Below are 21,698 nucleotides of genomic sequence, written 5' to 3'. Positions count from 1 at the left end.
CTGGTGGGCGAGAGTGCGGCGCTCCAGCAATGGGGGCTCTGCCACCGGGGTGCTCCCTCCTTCAGGGTGAGATCCCGTGTCCCAACCTGGAGACCCTCGGTCTTAAATGCTCTAGAAATAGACCCCAGTCTTCTGCCAGAGGAAGGAGCGGGCAGCTCCCAGCTGTGCAGGGAGAGGCGCAGCTGAGCGGCTAATGCACCGCTGCTCCTTCCTTGCTGTACATTTTGTACTGAAGTACAAACACCACGAAAACCACAGAAAACCACGCGAACCTGAAGCACCCAGCTCGGTAACTCAGCGGTCCCCAACGGGTTTGGCACCAGGGACCGGTTTCGTGGAAGACAATTTTTCCACGGACTGGGCGCCAGTGGGGGATGGTGTGGGGATGATTCAAGCGCATTACATCTATTGTGCACTTTATTTCTATTATTATTACACTGTAATGTGTAATGAAATAATTATACAACTCACCACAATGCAGACTCAGTGGGAGCCCTGAGCTAATTGTCACTTGCCGCTCACTGATAGGGTTTTGATATGAGTCTGCAAGCAACTGATTTATTATGGTCTCTGGGCAGTCAAACCTCTGTGCTAAGGATCTGCATTTGCGGCCCCTCCCCAGCGCCAGCGCCCCCACCTGGGATCACCAGGCATTAGATTCTCGGAAGGAGCGTGCCACCTAGATCCCTCGCACGCGCGGTTCACAGTAGGGTTCGCGCTCCTGTGAGAACCTGACGCCGCCGCTGGTCCGACAGGAGGCGGAGCTCAGGCGGTGACGCGAGCCATGGGGAGCGGCCGTACATACAGCTGGAGCTTCACCCGCTCAGCCACCGCTCACCTCCTGCCGTGCGGCCCGGTTCCTATCAGGCCACGGACTGGTACTGGTCCGTGGCCTGGGGGTTGGGGACCCCTGTGGTAACTGTTCGCCAGGGCACACGCCTGTGTGCCAGGCCCAGGGCAAGAGCAGTGTGCACAGCAGCGCCCCAGGGGGACCCCATCTCGTCTTCCCCTCTGCAGGCGGGTACTCTGCCCAAGTCTGAGCTCCACACAGTGGCTCGCGGCTGCCCGTGGTGGCCGTGGCTGTGGACGCCGTCACTGCCATGTGGGGCTTCCTGGCTACGCTCACGTCAGCTGGGACTTCACGGGGGTGGACGGGGCAGCCGGTCCCCTATGTGGTTCAAACACGGAGCAGCTCCCCAGGGCGTGGGAAGCGGAGTCCATGGGGCCGCCCTGCAAACACGCTGGCCATCCCCTGGGTGGGTTCCATGTCGCTGCCCGGCAGGAAAGGGCCTGGGTGGCTTGGTCTCGCTGATTACCTGTGACGACCATGTCGCACAGCAGGTGAGGAGGCAGGTGAGCTGGTGTCTGTTTCCTGCTGCTATTCTAACAAACGACCACGAAGGTGGCAGTGAGATCACTGTGAGCGCAGTCTTACAGTTCTGGGGGTCGGACGTCCAGCACAGGTCGCACGGGCTAGAATCCAGAGTTGCAGGGCTGTGCTCCTTCTGGCAGCTCCAGGGCAGGATCCGTTTGCCTGTGGTTGTAGGACTGAGGTCCCGTTCCTGTGCTGGCCTCCAGCCGAGGGCCATTCCCAGCTCCTGGAGGCTGCTGTACCCTTGCCCCGTGGCCTCGTCCTCCACCTTCAGAGCCAGCCCTTTCCTGTCTCTCTGACCCACTCTTCTGCTTCCCTCTTTCTTCTTTTGTTCAAGTATAGTTGATTTGCAACGTTCTGTTAGTTACTGGTCTACAGCAAAGTGATGTTATATATATACAATCCTGCTTCGGATTCCTTTCCATTATGGTTTATCATGGGATACTGAATATAGTTCCCTGTGCTGTACAGTAGGACCTTGCTGTTTACCTGTTTTATGTATAGTAGTTTGTATCTGTTAATCCCAAATTCCTAATTTATCTCTCCCCCCGCCCGCTTTCCCCTCTGGTAACCATAGGTTTGTTTTCTATGCCTGTGAGTCTGTTTCTGTTTTGTAAATAAATTCATTTGTATCATATTTTTAGATTTCACACAGAAGTCATAATCATAGGGTATTTGTCTTTCTCCTTCTCTTTCTGACTTACTTCGCTTAGTATGACAATCTCTAGGTCCATCCGTATTGCTGCAAATGGCATCATTTCATTCTTTTTTATGGCTGAGTAGTACTCCATCGCATACGTGTACCACATCTCCTAAGCCAGTTGTCTGTTGATGGACATTTAGGTGGCTTCCGTGTCTTGACTATTGAAAATAGTGCTGCTATGAACACTGCGGCGCATATGTCTTTTCGAATTAGAGTTTTCCCTGGGTATGTGCCCAGGAGTGGGATTGCTGGGTCATATGGTAGCTCTATCTTTAGTTTTCTGAGGAAACTCCATACCGTTCTCCACAGTGGCTGCACAGTTTACATCCCCACCAACAGTGCAAGAGGCTCCCTTCTGTCCACGCCCTCTCCAGCATTTGTTATTTGTAGGCTTTTGAATGATGGCCATTCCAACCGGTGTGAGGTGATACCTCACTGTAGTTTCAACTTGCATTTCTCTGATAACCAGCAATGCTGAGCGTCTTTTCATGTGCCTTTTGGCCATCTGTATATATTCTTTGGAGAAATGTCTGTTTAGGTCTTTTGCCCGTTTTTTTATTGTGTTGTTTTTTGATATCGAGCTGTATGACTTGTTTGTAGATTTTGGAAATTAAGCCCGTGTTGGTCTCATCGTTTGCAAATATTTTCCCAGTTTTAAGGACTCGTGTGCTTAGACAGGGCCACCAGGTGCCCCGGGGTGACCTCCCCACATCAGCAGGGCCCCCTGTGGCCACCTGCGGGTCAGAGACTAGACACAGACATCCTGGGGCCGTTATCCCGCCTGCAGGTGGGAACAGCTGTGGACTAAGCCACTGCAAGCCCATTGAGCCCCTCCTGGTCTGCAAGCTGCTGACCCCAGGGCGACCGTGCAGGGTGCCGCCCCATCCTCGCTGCGCCCGCTGCCCCCACCCTCCGTACCCCTCCCACCTGCACGAGCTGGGCACTGGGCGTGGCCAGCAGGCTGAGTGTGCAGGAAAGCTTCCGGAAGAAGCGCTCTCCAGCCTCGCCAAAGCCGGCATTCCGTGTCCACTCCAGGAGCTGCTGCAGGCGGGCACAGGCCTGGACGCCTCTGGGCCAGTGGAAGCAACTCAGAGAGGGCCCTGGGAACGGAGGGAGGGAACGAGGGTGATGCCGGGCAGCCCTCGCAGGGCAGGCATGCTGCCCGCCACCCGCCACCCCGAGGGAGCCAGGCCCGGCTGGGCCCTAGCCCTGTCCTCCTCCCGCGCCCCCCCCCCCCAACCAGGCCTCTGGACAGTCGGAAGACCTTACGTCAGTTTCTAAGACAACTACCTGCTTCCAGACCCCTCTCTGGGCATGGGTGGGTGGGTATGGAGGTGGGAGGTGAAGGTGGCAGGGCAGGGAGGGGCGGTGACAGCCACGCGACCCCAAGTGCAGAGGGCTGTGGTCCAGGCTTCGCACGTGCTGTGGGCTGGCCCCGCTCTCCCTGCCCCGCACCCCAGCACTGCCTCGGCCCTGAGCGCTGGGCAGGGCGATGGAGGAGATCTGGGTGGCAGTGAGGCAGGGTCAAAGGCCACGTCACTTCCCTGAGCCTGCTGCCTCCTCGCTCACAGGGGCCCCAGGCCACGCGGGGATAAAATAAACCAGGAAAGGCCGGCGGGGCCCTGTGCAGACACGGACGGGCGGCTCCCGCTCCCACGGGGACAGGCTCTGCAGCACGTCCTCCCCCCGCGGCACCCGCCCAGACACCACGGAGCGGGACGGCTCAGCCCGCTGGTCTCCGGAAGGACACGCTCAGTGGCCCTGCGGGCTGTCCGCCCCGGACCCTCACCCTTGTCCAGGAGCTGGTTGAAGAGCAGCGTGCCGGAGAAGAAGAAGAGGTAGGCCAGCACCTGGGCGGCGATCTCGGGGTGCACCTGCAGCGGCCGCAGGAGGTCCAGGGTGGCCTGGTAGATGGACACGACGCGGTGCAGCTCCTCGGGCAGCTGAGGGGCCGAGCACCAGCTCTCGCGGCACTCCAGCTGGAACGGGGGGCACTCCAGCAGGGCCGGGAGGCACACGTACAGGGACTGGGGGCGAGAGGAAAACACCGGCTGCTGTGGACGGGGGCCCCGGGCCCGACCCATCCCGCTCACGCCTCGGCCAGACCACGTGTGTCAGCGACCCACGTGTGAGCGCCGGGCTCAGCCAGTGGGAGCCGCGGCGGGGAGGGGGGTCGGTAAAGCTCCCAGCGAAGGCGCAGATGACACGGGCTGCAGGGGCTCCGGCAAAGGGGCCGGACGGCACCCAGAGGACCCTGAGGGCAGGGGGCTTCACCCTCTTCTTATTTTATCAGAAGGGTTTTACTGGACGGAGTGGGGGCGAGTGAGCCCCACTGACCCAAGGACACGGCAGAGCCCCGGGGTCCCCCGCTCGGCTCTGAGTCCCGAGACATGGCCGCACGGCTGCCCCCACCAGCGTTAGGGACGGCGCGGGCAGGGGAGCCGGGGCCACGGCAGCCGGAACCACCGCACAGCTGACCCGCCGTCCGAGACGCCTCCCCGGAGCAGCTGGCCCCGTCTCTCTCGCTCGCTGGCCCCGCCTGGGGCAGAGGACTCGCTCGACGAGAGCAACAGCAGGTGAGGGGGCCAGGGGCCCGAGGCCGGGGTCCGGGCGGGCAGAGGCGGCCGGGCCGGCATGCAGGTCCCCCGGGAGAACGCGCACGCAGAGGCCGTACCTTGGAGACGTAGTACACGCACTGCTGGAAGGCGTACAGGATGACCTCCTCCAGCACTGCCATGGCCTCCTCACTGGCCGTGAGCGTGCAGGAGAACAGGGACTCCTTCGAGCCTGCGGGGGAATGTGGCGCTGTCACTGCAAGGCCAGGGGAGGGGGGACTCGGGCAGGAACCTTCTGGAACTGCCGCGAGTTCAAACCCCCACCCGACGCCTCCTGAGGCCTCCGCCCAGCACCCTCCTCTTGGGTTTGGAAAATGTGACAAACCAAAGCCACGGGGCCCCTGGGACCCCGGGCCCCGAGCTTCCAAGCCTATGGACACCAACTCGATACCAAGCGCAGCGGACGCTCGCGCGCTAGCAGCTTCCGGATACGGGGTCGGGACCAAGTGCCCAGCGCTGGCAGATCCTGGCCCGCAGGTCACTTCTCACTAGGGATACAGGTCAAAGGACACCTGGCCAGAGGTCCTAAGGAGGCCGTCACGACACTTTCCCGAGAAGCCCAGATGGCCCTCGTGCCCCGTCCCCCCCACTAGCGCCCCCCAGGGAAGACACTGCCGTGTCGCAGGCACAGAGCGGAGACGCTGGGCGCTCAGCACCTCGGGGGACGGGCCTCCCAGGCCGGGCAGCGGCCGGGGGGCTGCAGCTGTGGCTGGGACTGGGGGGTGTGAGCCACGCCAGCTGACTCCCTCCCCCGGGTGGGGCTCCTGTACGGCCAAGAGGCCAGGCTGGCCACGGGGTCCCCAAGACCAGGGGCCCAACAGGGAGGGGCCGTCCCGAGGGGCCGTCCCGAAGTCGGGAGGCATGAGGCGCCTGGTGCCAGTGGCCCCAGTGGCACTTGGGGAGGGACCGGACGGGACGCCCGCCTCCGTCCTCCGCCCGCTCGGCCCCTCGCTTCTCCTGACGAGGACGGAAGGCCGGCGGCAAGGCTTTCCTGCACTGCCCGTCCCGTGCGGCCTCTTGCTTAATGCACAGAGTGGGCCCCACGTCTGGGAACCTCCTTTCAGGGAGGGAGGGAGGCCGGGAATAGCCCTGAGCGCTAAGCTGGGCCTCCCAGGAGCACAGGGACAGGGCCGCCCGGCTACTGGGCCAACGGAAACGGTGTGCGCGTCCGTCAGAGACCCGCCCTGCAGACGCCAGCATGGCCCATCGAGGGCTCGGGGCTCCCTGACCCCCCCAGGGCTCACACCCCAGAACCCTCCCGACCAGGAAGCCGGAGGCCTGCGGGGCCTCCCCAGGGCCCTTCCCGGAGCCCGGCAGGGTCTGGCTGCTCCCTGCAGCCCCCCTGGGCTTTGGGGGAGAAGCCAATTGGGTGACTGTAGGGGCCGCAGGCTCTGACGGCGCCAGCTTGTCTGAGAAGGAGACCTACGCCCCTCATGTGGGCCCGGGGGCTCTGGAGAGAGGGAGGAGGGGACGGACAGAGGGAGGAGGCTGGGGTCCACAGAGCACAACCCCAGGCGGCTCCCAGCAGACGCCGCAGAAACACCCTGAAACCCTCCTAGCGGGCTCTGCTGGGGTTTCCGACTCAGCTGACGCCCGCACGCGCCTGTCAGAGGACCCGGGCCTCGTCCCCCCTCCCTCCCGAGGCCCCGGGGCTGAGGACCGCCCCCTGGGACCCCACAGTCCGCAGGCGCTGAGGCAGAGCCTCAAAGCCTTACAGGAGAACTTTAAATGAATTAAATAAACGTCCCCCCGATGGGCTAATCTTTTATCTTCCCCTGTGAACGGGCTTCCTGGATAAGAGCTTCAGACAGAAAAGGTTGTTTGGGGAAGAAAAAGCTCTTTTTCCAGTTTTCAGGACATGACACATCTCTGTTTTTAGAATTCTTCCCACAGATATTTCCTGCTAAAGGTCAGGAGGCCAAACACGCCAACTCTGACCTTCCCTCCGCCCCCTGGTTGATGGTTTTTTCCTCTGAGCTCTCCGGAGCCTGCACCGCCCCGGACGTTGTTTCCGGGACGCTCAGGCCCTGCTGTGGTTTCCCCAGCCCTTGTGGTCCCCGGGGCGGGCAGAGGTGGGACCCCAGCCGTCCACGTGCTCACTCTCCCAACGTCGACTGGCCTACACGACATCTGGGCCTTGGACCAAGAATATCTTCCTAAGAACAGAGCCCCCAGCAGCTTTTTTCATGAAAATCAGCCTGGCTCAGGGTCCCTGTGAAGGATACGCTAACCCCAGGCCTGCAGCCTCTCAACACAGTGGCTGGAGGCCACCCCCCCAAAAGAGCTCAGCAGGGTCTGGGGAGAGAGGTGACAGGAAGCCTCTGCAGACGCTGGATTCCAGCAGCACCAGGCCCGGGGTGGGCCCGGGCTGCTGCGCAGAGCGAGGCGCGCTGGCGACGGAGACTCGGGAGGTGTGGTCCTCGCGTCACGTTCGGGGCAAAGGTGGGTGACAGTCTGTGTCCAACCCAGGCCCGGTGGACAGACAGCAGCTGCCCCATCCTGGGGGTCTACTGGACGGTGTTCACAATGTCCGTCCAAGGGAGGGAGCGACAGGCCAGCGGGCCTGCAACGAATGACCGACCACTGGGGCACGGAGGAGACACTGCTTCTGCCACATATCCACGGAGGCCCTGGGAGCCCAAGACAGTCCCCACTGCCCCTTCCCTGCGAAGTCGGGGGCAGAAAAGACTCAGAAACCACAACTGACGAGAGGAAGGTAGGCGGACCCCATCTCCCCGGGCCTGGCCGGGACGCCCCAGGGCCTCGGCCCTGCCACCCCGTCTCCGAAGCCGGTGGCCAACTGAGCGCAGAGTGGGACAGCCCGCCCCTGGGCAGACCAGCCCCCTCGCCGGAGGCCGCCACGAGCCCCTCCCCTAGGAACCTAGCCGGTCGGCATCAGGGGAACCAGCAGGGCCCAGGGCCTCAGGCCGACTGTGAGCCTGTGTCCCGGGAGACACGGCCGCGCCCGTCCTGCCGAGTGGCCTCCCCACCGCTCCCCGAGGCAGGCAGGCCCCCGGCTCTGTCCTCGCAGGGCAGAGCGAGGCCGCACGGGACGAAACCGAGCCTCTGGTCCCCGGCTGCCACACCCGGTCCTGCTGCATGCAGCCCCGCTGCTCCGTCCCGGCTCAGTGCCAGGACACGCTGCAGCCCCATCAGACACACGCCAGCTGACATCTCACACCCCCTCAGGGCCTGGCCGAACGCCACCTTCTCCACGAAGCCCTCCTAGACCGCCCCAGTCAGAGTCACTCTCTCACTGAGCGTTTTCAGCGCTTTACGCTGCGTTGCATCAGCTCTAGGAGGCACGTTTTCCTACGTTTTAGCCTCTGAAGTCAACACGTGTCGCACAGTCTCGTAACTCTCACGAGCAACGCGCCTCCTTTCTGAGACTGCGGTGCGTTCTGGAGGGGCTGGTGACCAAGGGCTGACAGAATGCAGTGAGTGACCTGTGTCTCCCGGGCCTCCCCCAGTGGGGCTGCGTGAAATGACGGGGACAGAGAACGCCGACGCGTCACAGACGAGAGGCACCGGGTTATAGCCCGACCGGCAGGTCACCTCCCTCTTTGGGGACGCCCCCGACACACACCCGTCTCTGCTCTGGGGGCCACCTCTCCCCTGCTCACCACCTGGGAGCAGCAGCACGGCCATACCTGTGACATCCAGGTCCTCCTCCAGGCTCTGCATGTAGAGTGGGCACTTCTGCTGGATAAAGTACAAAAGCTCAACCGAGTTGGACATCCAGAAGAGGATGTGCTGCAGGTCCGGAACCAGGCCCGCCATGGTGAAGCTGGCCGTGGAGAGGGGCTCCTGGCTGCCAAGACAGAGACCAAGAGTCACGCCGAACCCGCCGCTCTCTGTGCGTGAGAACAGCGGACGCTCAAAACACCCACCGCGATCTGTCAGCCTGCCAGCGTCAGGCCGGGAACTGGATTCAGATCCATAACCTGTGAGAGGCACATCGCCTACAAACCCTCACAGGAAGGACCGCCCGAGGCCACGCTGGAAAAGGACTCTGGTAAACGGCTTCTTTTCACATCTTGTCTTTGAGAATCAGAGAACAGAGCGGCTGTGACCGTTCGGACGAGCAACAGGAATTGCCCCTCGTACTCGAGAGCAAGAGAGACGAGGGCGGGTGTCTTAAGTGAAGAACGTAACTAACAGAGGAAGCAAGCAGAGGCGCATCTCTTGGGGCGGTGATCGGACAAGCGCAGCTAAGTGCCGCCGCGTCCCGGCAGGAGGCGGAAGAGCGCAGCTAAGTGCCGCCGCGTCCCGGCAGGAGGCGGAAGACGACGGCTAAGGCAGCGCCAGGAGGCAGGGATCGCGAGCGCTACTGGAAGACTCAGAGATACCGTTAGGAAACCCACAAACGACCCCACTCACGGGGGCTGCCTGGCCGTGTCTGGGGCCGGGCGGCGGGCAGAGGAGAGGGGCGGGAGGGGCTCCCAGGCGGCGGCATGGAGCTAGGCCCTTCCCGGCCCTCCAACCCCATCCCACCCTGGGGGACGGCCGCCTGGGGTAGAGGGCCCGTGGCACTCCCTTTCCAGGGGACACTGGGCACGTGAGGGCCGCCTGCCTCCCTCGATGGGAGCCTGCGAGGTCAGCTCCGCCCATCTCAAGCCCCTCCTCCCGCGTCTCCCGGGCCCCAGCCACCAGCATGCAGGACCTGGTGTCCCAGTCGCCTGCAATGTGACAGAAGCACCGCGCTGTCCTCACCAGCCTCCTGGGGAGGCCGAGGGGCGGGTGCGGCGAGCAGAGCTCCGGGCGATTCCTCCCTCTAAATGCCAGTCGGTGTCTCGCCGGCACGGTTCCTCATCCCGACAGCAAGCCCGTCGGTGGGCCGTGCATTCTGAGAGCATCCTCACACCGGAGGGTCCCTGACCACACCTGCCAGGTGCTCTGACAGGTGAGCAGAGATCCATTGACAAGCAAATCAAACCACTCAGAGGTAACTGGGTCTGTCTGGGGGTGACGCTGGGCTGTGCCTCTTACTGGCGGATTCCGGGGGGCAAGGCGGGCGTCTGCGGGCATCGCGCGAGGACGGCGCTGTCCCTAGGCTCTTCATCCTGCCTGGAGGGCTTGCCGGCGCCCGGAGCAGCTCAGGGACTCCGGCTGTTGCAGTGACCGTCGTGCCGGGGGTCCTGGAGATCAGGCCCACGGGAAAAGCCGACGGGCCATATCAGCGGCAGGGTTGGTGCGGAAGTGTCGGGCGGGCTGCAGCCTCGGCCTCCTCCGCGCCCCACGGGCCTCGGGCTCCCTTCCCCACGTTCTCCTTGTGCCTGCACTTTGCTGCTCTCTCTGACGTAACTTCACTTTTGTCCACAGACAGCATGACCCCCCTCTGTCCTGCTCCTGGGGAGGGACAGGCTTCAGACGCGTCTCCTTGTTTCCACTGCTTATCTTGCTCCTCTCGTCCGTTCTCCTCGCTGGTTGAATTACACACACACGTGCATGCACGAAGAGCTTTATGTCGTCAAAAAAGGATGAATCTGCTCGTCAGAGCCTAGCTCCATTTTGTTTTCAACATTTATTGCCCTTCTCCATTCCGCCCAGAACTCAACGGGACAGACAGGCAGGCCTGCACGGAAAAACAGTCCACCAGCTACTGCCAAGCGGAGGTCAGCGCTGAGGACGCGCCACCGGCCAGCCCTGCCGTACCGTGGGGCACAAACAAGGCACAGCGGCCTGGCCCACCCGTCCGGGCAAGCACCGAGTAGGCACGACGATTTCAGGGACATGACACCAAAGGCGCAGGCAATAAAAACACAAATAGACAAGCGGCGTTACGTCAAACGAAAAGGCTTCTGTGCAGCAAAGGAAACCATTAACAGAATAAGAAGGCAACCCACGGAATGGGAGAAAACATTTGCAAACCACATATCAGATAAGGGGTGAATTTCCCAATACACATAAGGAATTCCTACAACTCAAAAGCAAACAAAACAAAACAAAACAAACCACTAATAACCCTACTAAAAATGCGCTGAAGACTTGAATAGATATGTCTCCAAAGTAGACAGCCAGCAGAGGAGCATGAAAAGGTTCTCAACATGCATAATCATCAGGGAAATGCAAGTCAAAACTCAGGCAGCTGCCACCCCACGCCTGCCATGGTTTCATGAAAAAGACCAGAGTCAACAAGTATTGGTGACGATGTGGGAAAATCAGAACCCTTGTGCACTGCTGGCAGGAATGCAAACTGGTGCAGCCACTGTGTAAAACAGTACGGAGGTTCCTCAAAAAACTATAAGTAGAACTACCTTATGATCCAGCAATTCCACTTCTTGGTGTTTATCCAAAAGAATTGAAATCAGGATCTCCAAGAAATATTAGCACCCTGGTGTTCACTGCAGCACTACTCATAGTATCCGAGACGTGGAATCAAACGCAAGGTCTACTGACGAATGAATGAATAAAGAAAATCTGGTTTATAACACAATGGAACATTATCCATTAAATAAAGAAGGAGGGCTTCCCTGGTGGCGCAGTGGTTGACAGTCCGCCTGCCAATGCAGGGCACACGGGTTTGTGCCCCAGTCCAGGAGGATCCCACATGCCGCGGAGCGGCTGGGCCCATGAGCCATGGCCGCTCAGCCTGCGTGTCCGGAGCCTGTGCTCCGCAACGGGAGAGGCCACAACAGTGAGAGGCCCACGTACCGCAAAACAAAATTAAAAATGAAGGAAATCCTGCAATATGCAACAACACAGATGAACCCTGAAGACATGATGCTCAGTGAAATAAGCCAATCACAGCAGGACACGTACTATGTGACTCCACTTACATGAGGGACCCAAAACAGTCAAACTCACAGAATCAGCGAGCAGAGGGGCGGTTACCAGGGGTGGGGGCAGGAGGGCAGACAAGAGAAACTGCTCATCAATGAGCATAAAGTCTCAATTACGCAGGATGAGCGAGTTCTAGAGACCTGCTGTACGACAGTGCACCTACAGTTAACGATACTGTACTGCACGCTTAAAAGTTTAAGAGCATAGCTTTCATGTTAAATGTTCTCACCACAGTAAAATAAATAAAAATAAACCAAATCAAATCAATGACGTTCTGATATAAATTTAAAAAGAAATCATCTGGGGGACTTCCCTGGTGGTCCAGCGGTTAAGACTGCGCTTCCACGGCAGGGGGCGCGGATTCGATCCCTGGTCGGGGAACTGATCCCTCATGACGCATGATGCGGCCATAACATTTTTTAAAATAAAAATAAAGATCATCTGGGACACCTGTACAAGAGAAATTATTGCTCTTCTATATTAATTATTATTAATAATATATTATTGATTACTGAAAATAAAATTTAAAACATTTTTGTTAGTAAATAAAAAAATGAAAAAATTTCAAAAAACTTTCTAAACAATTCATGAGTCAAAGAAGAAATTAAAACAGAAATTATGCAAGGATAAGGAAATAATAAAGAGGTAAATGGAATAGAAATCAATGAAAAGGTAAACAGAAACAACAAAATTGGTTCTTTTAAACATGATAACAGACAAATGCCTGGGAAGATAAATCAAAGGGGGTGGGGAGAGAAAAAATAGGAACACAACAGGAATTAAATAAGGCGATATCACTACAAACATATTAGAGATGAAAGAAGTCCTACAAGAATATAATGAACAATTTTATTCCAATAACTTTGAAAACACAGGCAATAGATAATTTCCTAGGAAAGCAAAACTTACCAAAATCAACACAAGAAGAAACAGAAAACTAAACAAACCATAAACATTAAAGAAATGGAATCAGCAAACACAGGCGCCGCCCAGACGCTTTTCTGGGCCGCTTCCAGGAAACCTCCGCGGCCCAGAGTCCTCACCCTCCGACAAATCGACTCAGAGAACTGAAAGCAGAGAAGGCTGCCCAATTCATTTCTGAGAACCTTGCCATTAAAATCAGACAAGGACAATACAAAACAATAAATGAATTCACAGGCCGATTCTACTTATGAATTCAGATGGGAAAATCCTGAAGTATCAACAAACCGCATCTCGCCTTGCTAACGACAAAATCAATAGTTATGAGAGGTGCGATCCCGGGAATCCAATCACGGTTCAGAAAACCTCCTGATGTAGGACCCACACTCAGATTCAAGGGGAAAATGTGTGACGATCACAGACGCGGAAAAAGCATTCAGAAAGAGTTAACGGCCACTTACAATTTTAAAAGAAGCACACAAGAAAGACCTGAAGCTAATGGGGCAAAACGTGAATCATGTGAAATTCAGGTGTGGGTTCAGGGGTAACTGATACGCTCTGTACTCTCCTGTATTTTGAAAGTGATTCATAATTTTTTAAAAAAAAGCACTTGCTGGGATGGAGCCAGGGCTGTTTTTAGGCCCTAATGACACAAGGAGCTGCTGAAGGAGGGGCTGTTTCCTCCTGTCTAAGGGCCAAGGCCCCAGCGGACAGGCACCAGTGGGAGGATGCGCTGGAGGGAGAGGGCAGGGTTCTCCCGAGGACTCCTCCCTCCAGGCTCGCCTCACCCTGGGGACAGGACAGAGCCGCAGGTGAGGCTAGCTCCCTCGCGGACTTCCCCTCCCGTTCGGAACCTGAAGGATGCAGGGCTTCTCCGAGCTGCCTGGGCCTCAGCTGGTCCCTCCATGCCGGGCAAGCTGTAGGCTGTCTTCCGTGGGGCCCCCCGCCCGGGGCCTGGCCTGTAACAGCACCCCGCTACCCGCTACCCACTACCCTCGAGCAGGGCGGCAGCCAACAGAGCACATTCGTGAGCGACAGGGATTCTGCTCCACTCAGCCCGGCGGGAGCTTCGCTGCTCAGACCCCGGCTTCCCGTCTCTGAGCCTCTAGTTCCCGGCTTCGGAAGGAGGGGATAATGATGCTTCCTCCCGACTCCCTTGCAGCAGAGGTCCCCCCCACCCCGCAGCCCCGGGCCGCACAGCAGGAGGTGAGCGGCGGGCGAGTGAGCGAAGCTTCATCTGCCGCTCCCCGTCGCTCTCATCACCACCTGAACCATCTCCCACTCCCCGCCCCGTCCGTGGAGAAACTGTCTGCCATGAAACCAGTCCCTGGTGCCAAAAAGATTGGGGACCGCTGGCTTACAGGACCACGGGCGGACGGTACCCCACAAGCACGGACAGCAACCATGTGCTTTATAAACGGAGTATCTTCTTCACGTGTCATCCTCACATAAACAGAAATGAGGCAAACCCCGTGGACCGCAGCATGACTTAAGGCCCCGCGAGCCCTTCGTCCACGACGGGCAGTGACCACAGGCAACCTCTGCTCGGGCTGTCACCACATGTGCGTGTTCCTTCAAGGGGACGGACAGCTGTGGCCTTCAAGCCTTCACCGTGGCTAGGGGTCCACAGCACAAACACAGGTGCCGCCGCCACCTTCTGCGAAGGCGGTTCTCAGTGGTGTCCGCTCAAGGGCAGGCGGGGGGGTGTCCCAGGATACGCACGTCTTTACCGTTAATGCCAAATGGTTTCCTCAAGTCCCCCCAGCGGCGCGTAAAAGTAGAACCCGTACTTTCTATGAAAACCGACGTTGGACAGCGGAGACCCCCTGCCCCACCTCTACACCGGGAGGCGTCCACTTCCCCAAAGCAGCAGGTTCGCATTAACACAGCAACTACGGGAGGGCGAGGAGAAGGCTTCCCGGAGGGTCGTGCCCACTCGTCTCACAGATGCTCTGGAGAGACCTCCCCGACACAGAGCTGCCCAGGGTGGTGACTACAGACATGGAAACAGCCACCCTGAGACAGAAAGACACAGAGCTGACCCCAGAGGTTGCAGGGTGAGGGCTGCTGGGACTTGGCTCCTGGGGAACCAGTGGCCTGCTGGGCGGGTACGAAGACGGGGCCGTACTTACAGGTGCGCCTGCTTCTCGGCGAGTTCTTTGGTTTTCTCCTACAATTATAAAGGGAAAAAAAGCAAAGATGAGACAAGCAGGACACCACTGACACAGCCTCCCATCTACATGAAACACGGCATCACTGCTCCGGGCATCGCTCCAAGCTACACTGGGAAGAGTGTTTTCCATTTGATCTGACCTCCTGGCATTCCGTTACTGCGTACGAACCACGCGTTTCCTACAAGGGCACCGTTTCACAGCCATCTCTCTTACGTAACAGCCGGCCACTTAGGGAGCAGTAAAGATGGGTCAAACGTATGACAAATGTCAGAACGAACGTTCTAGCAACACTCTTACGGTCAAGCTTCACAGATGCACTTTTAAAAGTCAGCCCCAGTCACGCGGAGCAGATGCACGTGCGCCTGAGTACACACAAGTATGTTTAAACGTCCCCAAAGGGACTCAGGTCTAGCCAACATTTTCTGTCCCCTTTAATCAAGGACTCATTCTTGCTTTAGTGCCGTTATCCGGCTTAGCGTGGTCCTAACCGCGCCTCCCTCACACGTTCTCTCAGAGGCTCACATCGGCCTGAGTTGACGAGACACGTGAGCACTGGGGGACGCAGGGGAGCTGCCGATGCCCAAGAAACAGACACACAAATGAAACTCAAGGCTCTGGACAGACTTCTCACACCCCAGAGGGGAAGCCGTACGGGGGACACCCGGGCCCGGGACCTGGGGTGGGGGGTCCCACCTCCACGAGCCCGTTTCCAAGCCTGCACGGGGGCAGGGGAGGGGGTTCGCAGGGCTGATCCCACGTGCATGGCGGGGGAGCCAGGGACGACGCTCGGGCTCGGGGGCATCCAGTTCTCTGCCCGGAGTCACCAGCACCCTCCTTTGCCCCGGCGTTCTCAGCTGTGACGTGGGACACAGCACCTACGCCGTCAGGGTGGTTGTGGGAATTAAGTCCAACAGCGTCTGATTACTAGTAAGTGTCTGGCACCAAGCAGACTCGGAAAAGGACGGTGATTCGTGTGAAATTCAGAGCTTCTAAGCGTCAGGCCCCTCGGTCCACACTCTGCACGGACTTCAGATGCACAGAGGGGAAGCGACCACACACCCCAAATGCCACTCGGGACTCTGGGGGACGCGGCTCAGATACGCACGAGGCACAGATCGCTTGCACAAACCTTTGGATGTGGCAGGCCAGCATGGCTTTTGCTTTTAAAAAGTTTCAAACGTTTTAAATGCAGATTTTAATCTGAGGAATCTATCCAGTGTCTACACGGCCAACTGGTTTCCTTTTCCCACGTCTGCCTCAGGGTGAGCACGGCTGAGACTAAGGGGGTCTCTCTGAAGGACTGCGTGTAACTACCAGCCATCCTTCGGCTCCCCAGGGAGTCCAGCCCCTGGAGGGGCAGGAGATGCCCGCCGGGTGCTCTGGTCCCAGGGGACGTCTGGCAGTGCCTGAAGCCGCTTCCGTGAGGGGGGAGGGGAGGCGTGCTGCCAGCCGCGGGGGGGAGGGGGGAGGCCTGCGGTGCAGGGGTCAGCCCCCCAGCAAGGAATTCTACCCGGACGTGCGTGGTGCCGCGGTCCAGAGACCATCCTGGGTGAAGTTTCAATGGACAGCATCGACCGGTCCTGTGCCCCCCCTCCCCCCTACCCGACAAGGGCTCTGCAGTGGGGTGTCGGCAGGGTCTCGACCTGCTCCCGGCAGAAAGCGCGGGGCTCCCAGGCCGCCTGGGCGCCGGCAGGGCTGGGCCGTGAGGAGGGACACAGGACCGGAGCTCACGAAGCCGAACCCTCGGCGGCTACCCCAGCTCCCCCGGCATCCCTGCCTATCCTGCTCGCCCGACAGCGACGAGGGCTGGTCTCGGGCAAGGGGGAGCTCGCGCCCTCCACCCAGGCGGCCGCGGCTCCCACCCGCTCCTCTCCCGGCCGAGGCCGCCGGCAGCGAACCGCCCCCCGCCCCGCCACTGACCCAGACCGTCTCTCGGATCATCTTGGCCATCTTGAGCAGGAGCTGCCCGAAGGAGCCCGGCTCGAGGCGGGTGGCCGAGTGCTGAATGCAGAGGCAGAGGAGGAAGGCGGGGGTCAGCTTGTGGTCGTTGCCGCCCGGCTCGACCAGCGTCATGATCCGCTGCAGCAGCGCGTCCTCCATGTCGGGCTCGAACTCCAGGTGCAGCGGCCGCGCCCGGGGGGGTCCGGGCCTCGCGGAGACCGAGGCGCCCCGGGCCCGGAGCGGGGCGCCGCACATCCTACAGCTCTCCGGCACGGCCCGGAGGCGGGCCAGGGCCTGGGCGGGCAGGGGCTGGGCCTGCGCTGGGTCCTTCAGCAGCAGCAGGTAGTACAGGCCCAGGGAGAGCAGGTCCCCGTGGCGCAGCGCCACGGCGCGGCCCCCCACCTCCGAGAAGTTGACCGAGACGGACGCCCCGGGGATGGGCTCCAGGACCAGCTGTGACCCCGCCTGAGCTCGGCCCAACGGCCGGCGCCTGCGGATGGTGCAGTGCAGGGGCAGGATGTCGGGGGCCGAGAGGCTGATGCTGGGCTTGCTGGAGGGGGTCCTCTGGCCCACCGTGTGCCGCTCCCGGTTGAGCACGTAGACCAGGCTGTCCTGAAACGCAGACACCAGACCTCAGGGGCAGGACGCCACTCGGGCAGTTCCACCCCTGGTACCTAAGCCGCCCTGGGCGGCACCCCCCCCCGCCCCCCGGAGCCCTTCCTGCCCCGCTGCCTGCCCACACTGGGCGCCCACCCCATCTCCCAGAGCAGCCTCGGTGGTACACCAGACGCCCGGGGTGCGGTGGGGGGGAGGCCCCAGCTTCGAGACGTGAGAGGCCAGCCAAGGGCAGACCTGAACGTGGACACTGGTCTACAGACACGCCAGGCCCGCCCGCTCCGCCAGGTGACAAGCTGGGGAGGCGCCCCTCCTTTGTGCGCCGGCTCCGGGAGGGAAGATGCCTCCCAGGACCTGAGCTGCAGAGCCCTGACAAGGTCACACAGCGTGCGGGCAAGGTGGAGCAGGAAAGGGAGCGGGGGACACGCGGGTGAGCGAGAGGCCGGGAGAACAGCAGACCTCCCCGGGGTGGCAGCACGGGCAGGGTCGGCGGGGTCGCCAAGGGCGAGCCCCTTCAGGCCAAGAGGCCTCCGACAAAAGTGGTATGAAATGCGGGCGCGGGGCGGGGGCCTGCGGGACTCCTCAGGGGAAGCCGCCCCGCACACGCTCGAGGCCGCGGGAGGCCTGCGCCCCAGCCCACGGGGGCCATTCCCCAGGGGCCCGCCAGGCCGGGCAGGAAGGGGGCCCAGTACCAGGTAAGACCCACGCTGGGATCAGTGAGTGAGGAGCTGGGGGGACCCCCTCCCAAGGCCCTGCTGCCGCCCACTGCAGCCTGGACGAAAGAATGTTCTGGAAGCAGAGAACGGGGACGCCGCCACCCTCCTCCAGCGTCTAGGGCGGACCCAATGGGGTGCTCCCCCGCAGCCCATTTCTCCGGCCCCCGAGCCCCCCGCTGACGTGGTCAGTAAGGAGCAGAGGGGCGGGGGCGCCAAGCCGAGAGCCTCCCACGCCCTGCTCGCCGCCGCCCCTCCCACCGCCTCGGGCCCAGGAGAGGGGCGCTCACGTGCTGCTGGCTGTAGCCCTGCAGGAGCAGCAGGTGGGGCGACTCGTAGAGGGAGCAGCGCATGGCGTCCTGGCCGGGCTCCTCGGGGCCCCGGGCAGTGGACGGCGGGGCAATGGCCGAGCCCAGGCTGGTCTCGCTGACCGTGCGGCGCAGGCGGGGTGGAGGGGGGCTCCAGGTGCCCCCCGCGGCCGGGGCTGTGGTTCCCTTGGCGCGGCTCCGCTGCAGTCTCCGGGCCTGGGCGTTTATCCCTGCGGCAGAAGCAGCGCGGGGTGAACAGATGGCTCGAGGCCGCTCCTAACACGGGTCGCGGCTCCGTCAAGCAGGCCTGCAGGCGGCCGCGGGACTCTGCCCACAGACCGCATCCTCGGAAGGCCGTGGCTCCTCCGGGGCTCGCCCCGAGAGCCAGGCAGCCCGGCCGTCGGAGGCCCCAGACGCCCCACAGGAGCCCGTGGCGCATCCCAGCCCCGAGACCAGCCAGCACCACGGCCTCCCCGCGGGATGCCAAGCCCACCACAGCCTCGACCCCCGCAGAGTCAGCGTGCTGGGGGCTTCGTGGGTACCACGCCGACCCCAAAACCTGCCCATCCCCTGTCCCGTCCTGGCAGCCCGTGTGTGCGTGCGTGAGCTCATTAGGTGACGACTGTTCATCATCCCCCCCCCCCCCCCCCCCCCCCCCGTTTACAAGGAGGAAGCAGTCAACTCGCCACGTCACTCCAGCCCACAGGGCCGGCTGGTCTCCATCCAGAACACGGCTGCTCCGTCCCGGGGCACCTCCAACACGGCCAGGCACACACATGCACACGCGCACACCCGTGCACACCCCACAAAAGCCTTACCCTTCTACACGTAGGAAGCGCTCTTTTAAACTAATGTCGCGTGAAAGCTGAGAAGCCACACGGAACTCGAGGGCCAGTCTCCTGTCACCGTCGCCTTCCCCGGCTGACCCAGGCCTTCCTCTCTGAGCCCCCTGCCGAGGGCCCTCCACACAGCCTCTGTCTGCAGCATCCCTTCCTATAACCGTTCCAAACAAAACCAGACAAAGCCAGGGCAAGTGAGGTGGGCAAGCGGGGGCCGAGGGCGCCCGGGAACACCGACCTGCCTTCCAGAAGGAGAAGGGAGCCCGGTCCCCGGCAGCCCACAGGGAGCCGGGGCTGCAGGAGGGAGGCCGCTCAGCCGCAGTGCGAGCCGTTTGCCGGGCGCCCGCTGCTCCCCGCCTGCTGCAGAGCCGGGCCAGCGACCGTCAGGCAGGGCAGCGGGCGGGGGGAGGGGTGGGGGGAAGAGGGGCGGGTCAGGGGAAGGAGGAGGCCGAGGGCAGGAGGCAGGGATGGAGGAACAGAGGTGGGGGCAGGCGGGGAGGCAGCCCCCAGCCTCACCAGTCCCACCCCCCGCTCTCACGGCTGGGGCATCACGGCACAAGCGGGGGCCCTGCCTGGAAGAAGACATTTAAAAACCAGTCCAAAACGACGCTCTAGCCCAGGCTTTTCCTCCCCCTAGGACGGGGCTGCAGGAGAGGATGCACCTCAGAACCACCTTGCACAAGTGCTGGGGCTCCCGGGCAGCAGCAGAGCCCATAAGGTCACCCTTTCCTCTTCGATTCCTGGGGGCCCGCAGAGGCCCTGGACGAGGCCCGAGCGACCAGGGCCAGCGTCCCTGGGACTGCAGCAGACGGGCATGGGCGCACACTCTCGGCCGACTGGACACCACTCCTCCAGCTGGGGTCCCGCGTCCCCTCGCAGCTGACCCCCTCCCAGGCTAAAGCAGGGGCTCTCACCCCGCACGCGCTCAGGGCCGCCTGGGGAGTTTGGAACAGCGTCCAGGGCTCATCCACGGGCCCTCAGGGTTGAAGGGCCAGGGCTGTCGGGAGGGAGGTAGCGGCAGCTCAAGGCCGGGGCCGCTGGGCCGCCAACGCCAGCACGGCCAACGTGTAGAGCAACCCACAAGGTCCAGCCGACAGATCCGTGCACACCCTGCGGGCAGCACAGCCACGAGGACCCTCACACGTGTGGACACCTGAGCAAGGAAGGCCCCTGAACCCCACGCAACCCTCCACGGGGACTATCCTCGCACAGGGCAGAGATGCTGCAGGGAAAGCTGGGCCCAGCCTGTACCCAGTGGCGGGTGGAAAGGCAGATGGGGAGCAATGGGTAGGGTGTGGGACCTCTGTTTACATGCTGAAAAGAGCACACGAAACCCCGCGGCATGCTGCTCACGGTGTGCGTACATGTGCACGTAAAGCTGTTTTCAAAAACGGACAGAAAAGGCACAGAGCAAGTTCAAGAAATGGCCGCCTGACAGGTGGGGGTCTGAGCCCGGGGAGGTACGTTACATACCGTATTGGAGCTGCTAGATAGAACACGTGTGATATCACATACTGCACGTGATAGGACATACTTTATGGATAACTCTGTGTGATGTTTTACTCGTTTTATTTTTTAAAACTCTAAATAAATGTGATTAAAAATGTTTATGTCAACTCTGGAAGGCAAGTACTCAGGTGTAAAGTAAAAATCATAAACACTCTGAGGTCCTCGCACGTGTGTAGGACTCTGCGGCTGCCCCGAGGTGGGCTGGGGGCCTGGCGGCGGGGGCGCCTGATGAGGCCGCTGGAGACCGACCGTTCGGCCAGGCGTCCTGAGGAGGGTCGTGGCTTCGGGTGCCGATGAGGGTGCCGCGCCGCGTCTGATCCCACTTCAGCTTCGCCACCACAATCCACGCATCCCAACGGCGCGCAAACCCAGGGCGTGTCTGCCTGGCTCTGAGCAGAGCCTCCTCCCTAAGCCTGGGATGGAGGCTGGGCGGCGACAGGAGGGACGTGTGGGCAGCGTCACCCACAAGCCAGCGGCCTGCGGGGCGCGGCCTGGGGTTCTCAGCCTGGTCCAGGCAGACCCGCAGCCTCGTGGTCCAGGCTCTGCGCACTGGATCTGGGGCGTCACGGTGGAGCCCGCGTCCCGAGCAAGGTCGTCCCCGTGGCCCCTCCACCGCCACCGTGATGGGGATTCGGCAACAGACACACCACGGAGAAGCCCTGGCCCACAGGGGAGCGGCGCTGGCGGGATAACGTGACGAGAGCGGCCAGGCCTTGTACGGCGGTGATCTCACGTGCCAAGTCACTCATCTTAGAGGAAAACGCCAACCTTGCCACTGGGTGAAGAAGACGTGCTCCATTTCTGGATCACGCCTCCCCGTGAGCTGGGCTGGACGGCCCAGCCCTGCACATTTCTCGCTACGCTAGGGGTGACCGAGTTAGCGAGGTCAGAGGTTTATCTGGTCCTGCAGGTCTGAGGAACACCCGGGAATCTGCATTCTTGTAAAAGCTCCCCAGAAGGTTCTGGAACTCAGCTAGGATAGGAACCGCTGCCAGGGCACTCCCCTCCCCCAGTGCCCTGTCTACAGAAAGCCCACAGGGGGAGCAAGGGAAACCCATGGGGCGCTCGGAAAACATACTCGAGCACCTACCGTTTTCATTGGCGTTTTGGATTTCTAACTCTTTTCTCTAGATTAAAACGTTTGTCAGTTCCCAGGAAGGTGGCAGATACGAGGCTCTGCTCTTCCCTCTTATATGAGGCACACC

At 61.0% G+C, this 21,698-nt stretch overlaps 1 protein-coding gene across 6 annotated transcripts in view; it reads right to left on the bottom strand.

The window, feature by feature from the left end:
* Positions 1–21,698, bottom strand: part of RADIL (Rap associating with DIL domain) — an 84,999-nt gene that overhangs the window by 28,330 nt on the left and 34,971 nt on the right. For all 6 annotated transcript variants that reach the window (XM_060122821.1, XM_060122820.1, XM_060122822.1 and 3 more), the window contains exons 3-9: positions 18,128–18,375; positions 16,489–17,121; positions 14,527–14,564; positions 8,341–8,501; positions 4,750–4,862; positions 3,865–4,102; positions 3,003–3,175 (exon numbers count right to left, since the gene is read on the bottom strand). In XM_060122821.1, coding sequence (XP_059978804.1) covers positions 3,003–3,175; positions 3,865–4,102; positions 4,750–4,862; positions 8,341–8,501; positions 14,527–14,564; positions 16,489–17,121; positions 18,128–18,375 — 1,604 coding nt within the window. The remainder of the gene's footprint in view (positions 1–3,002; positions 3,176–3,864; positions 4,103–4,749; positions 4,863–8,340; positions 8,502–14,526; positions 14,565–16,488; positions 17,122–18,127; positions 18,376–21,698) is intronic.

The sequence above is a fragment of the Lagenorhynchus albirostris genome, chromosome 15, assembly GCF_949774975.1.
Source record: "Lagenorhynchus albirostris chromosome 15, mLagAlb1.1, whole genome shotgun sequence".
NCBI classification, from domain to species: Eukaryota; Metazoa; Chordata; class Mammalia; order Artiodactyla; family Delphinidae; genus Lagenorhynchus; species Lagenorhynchus albirostris.
This window is presented reverse-complemented; position numbering and strand designations above follow the sequence as displayed.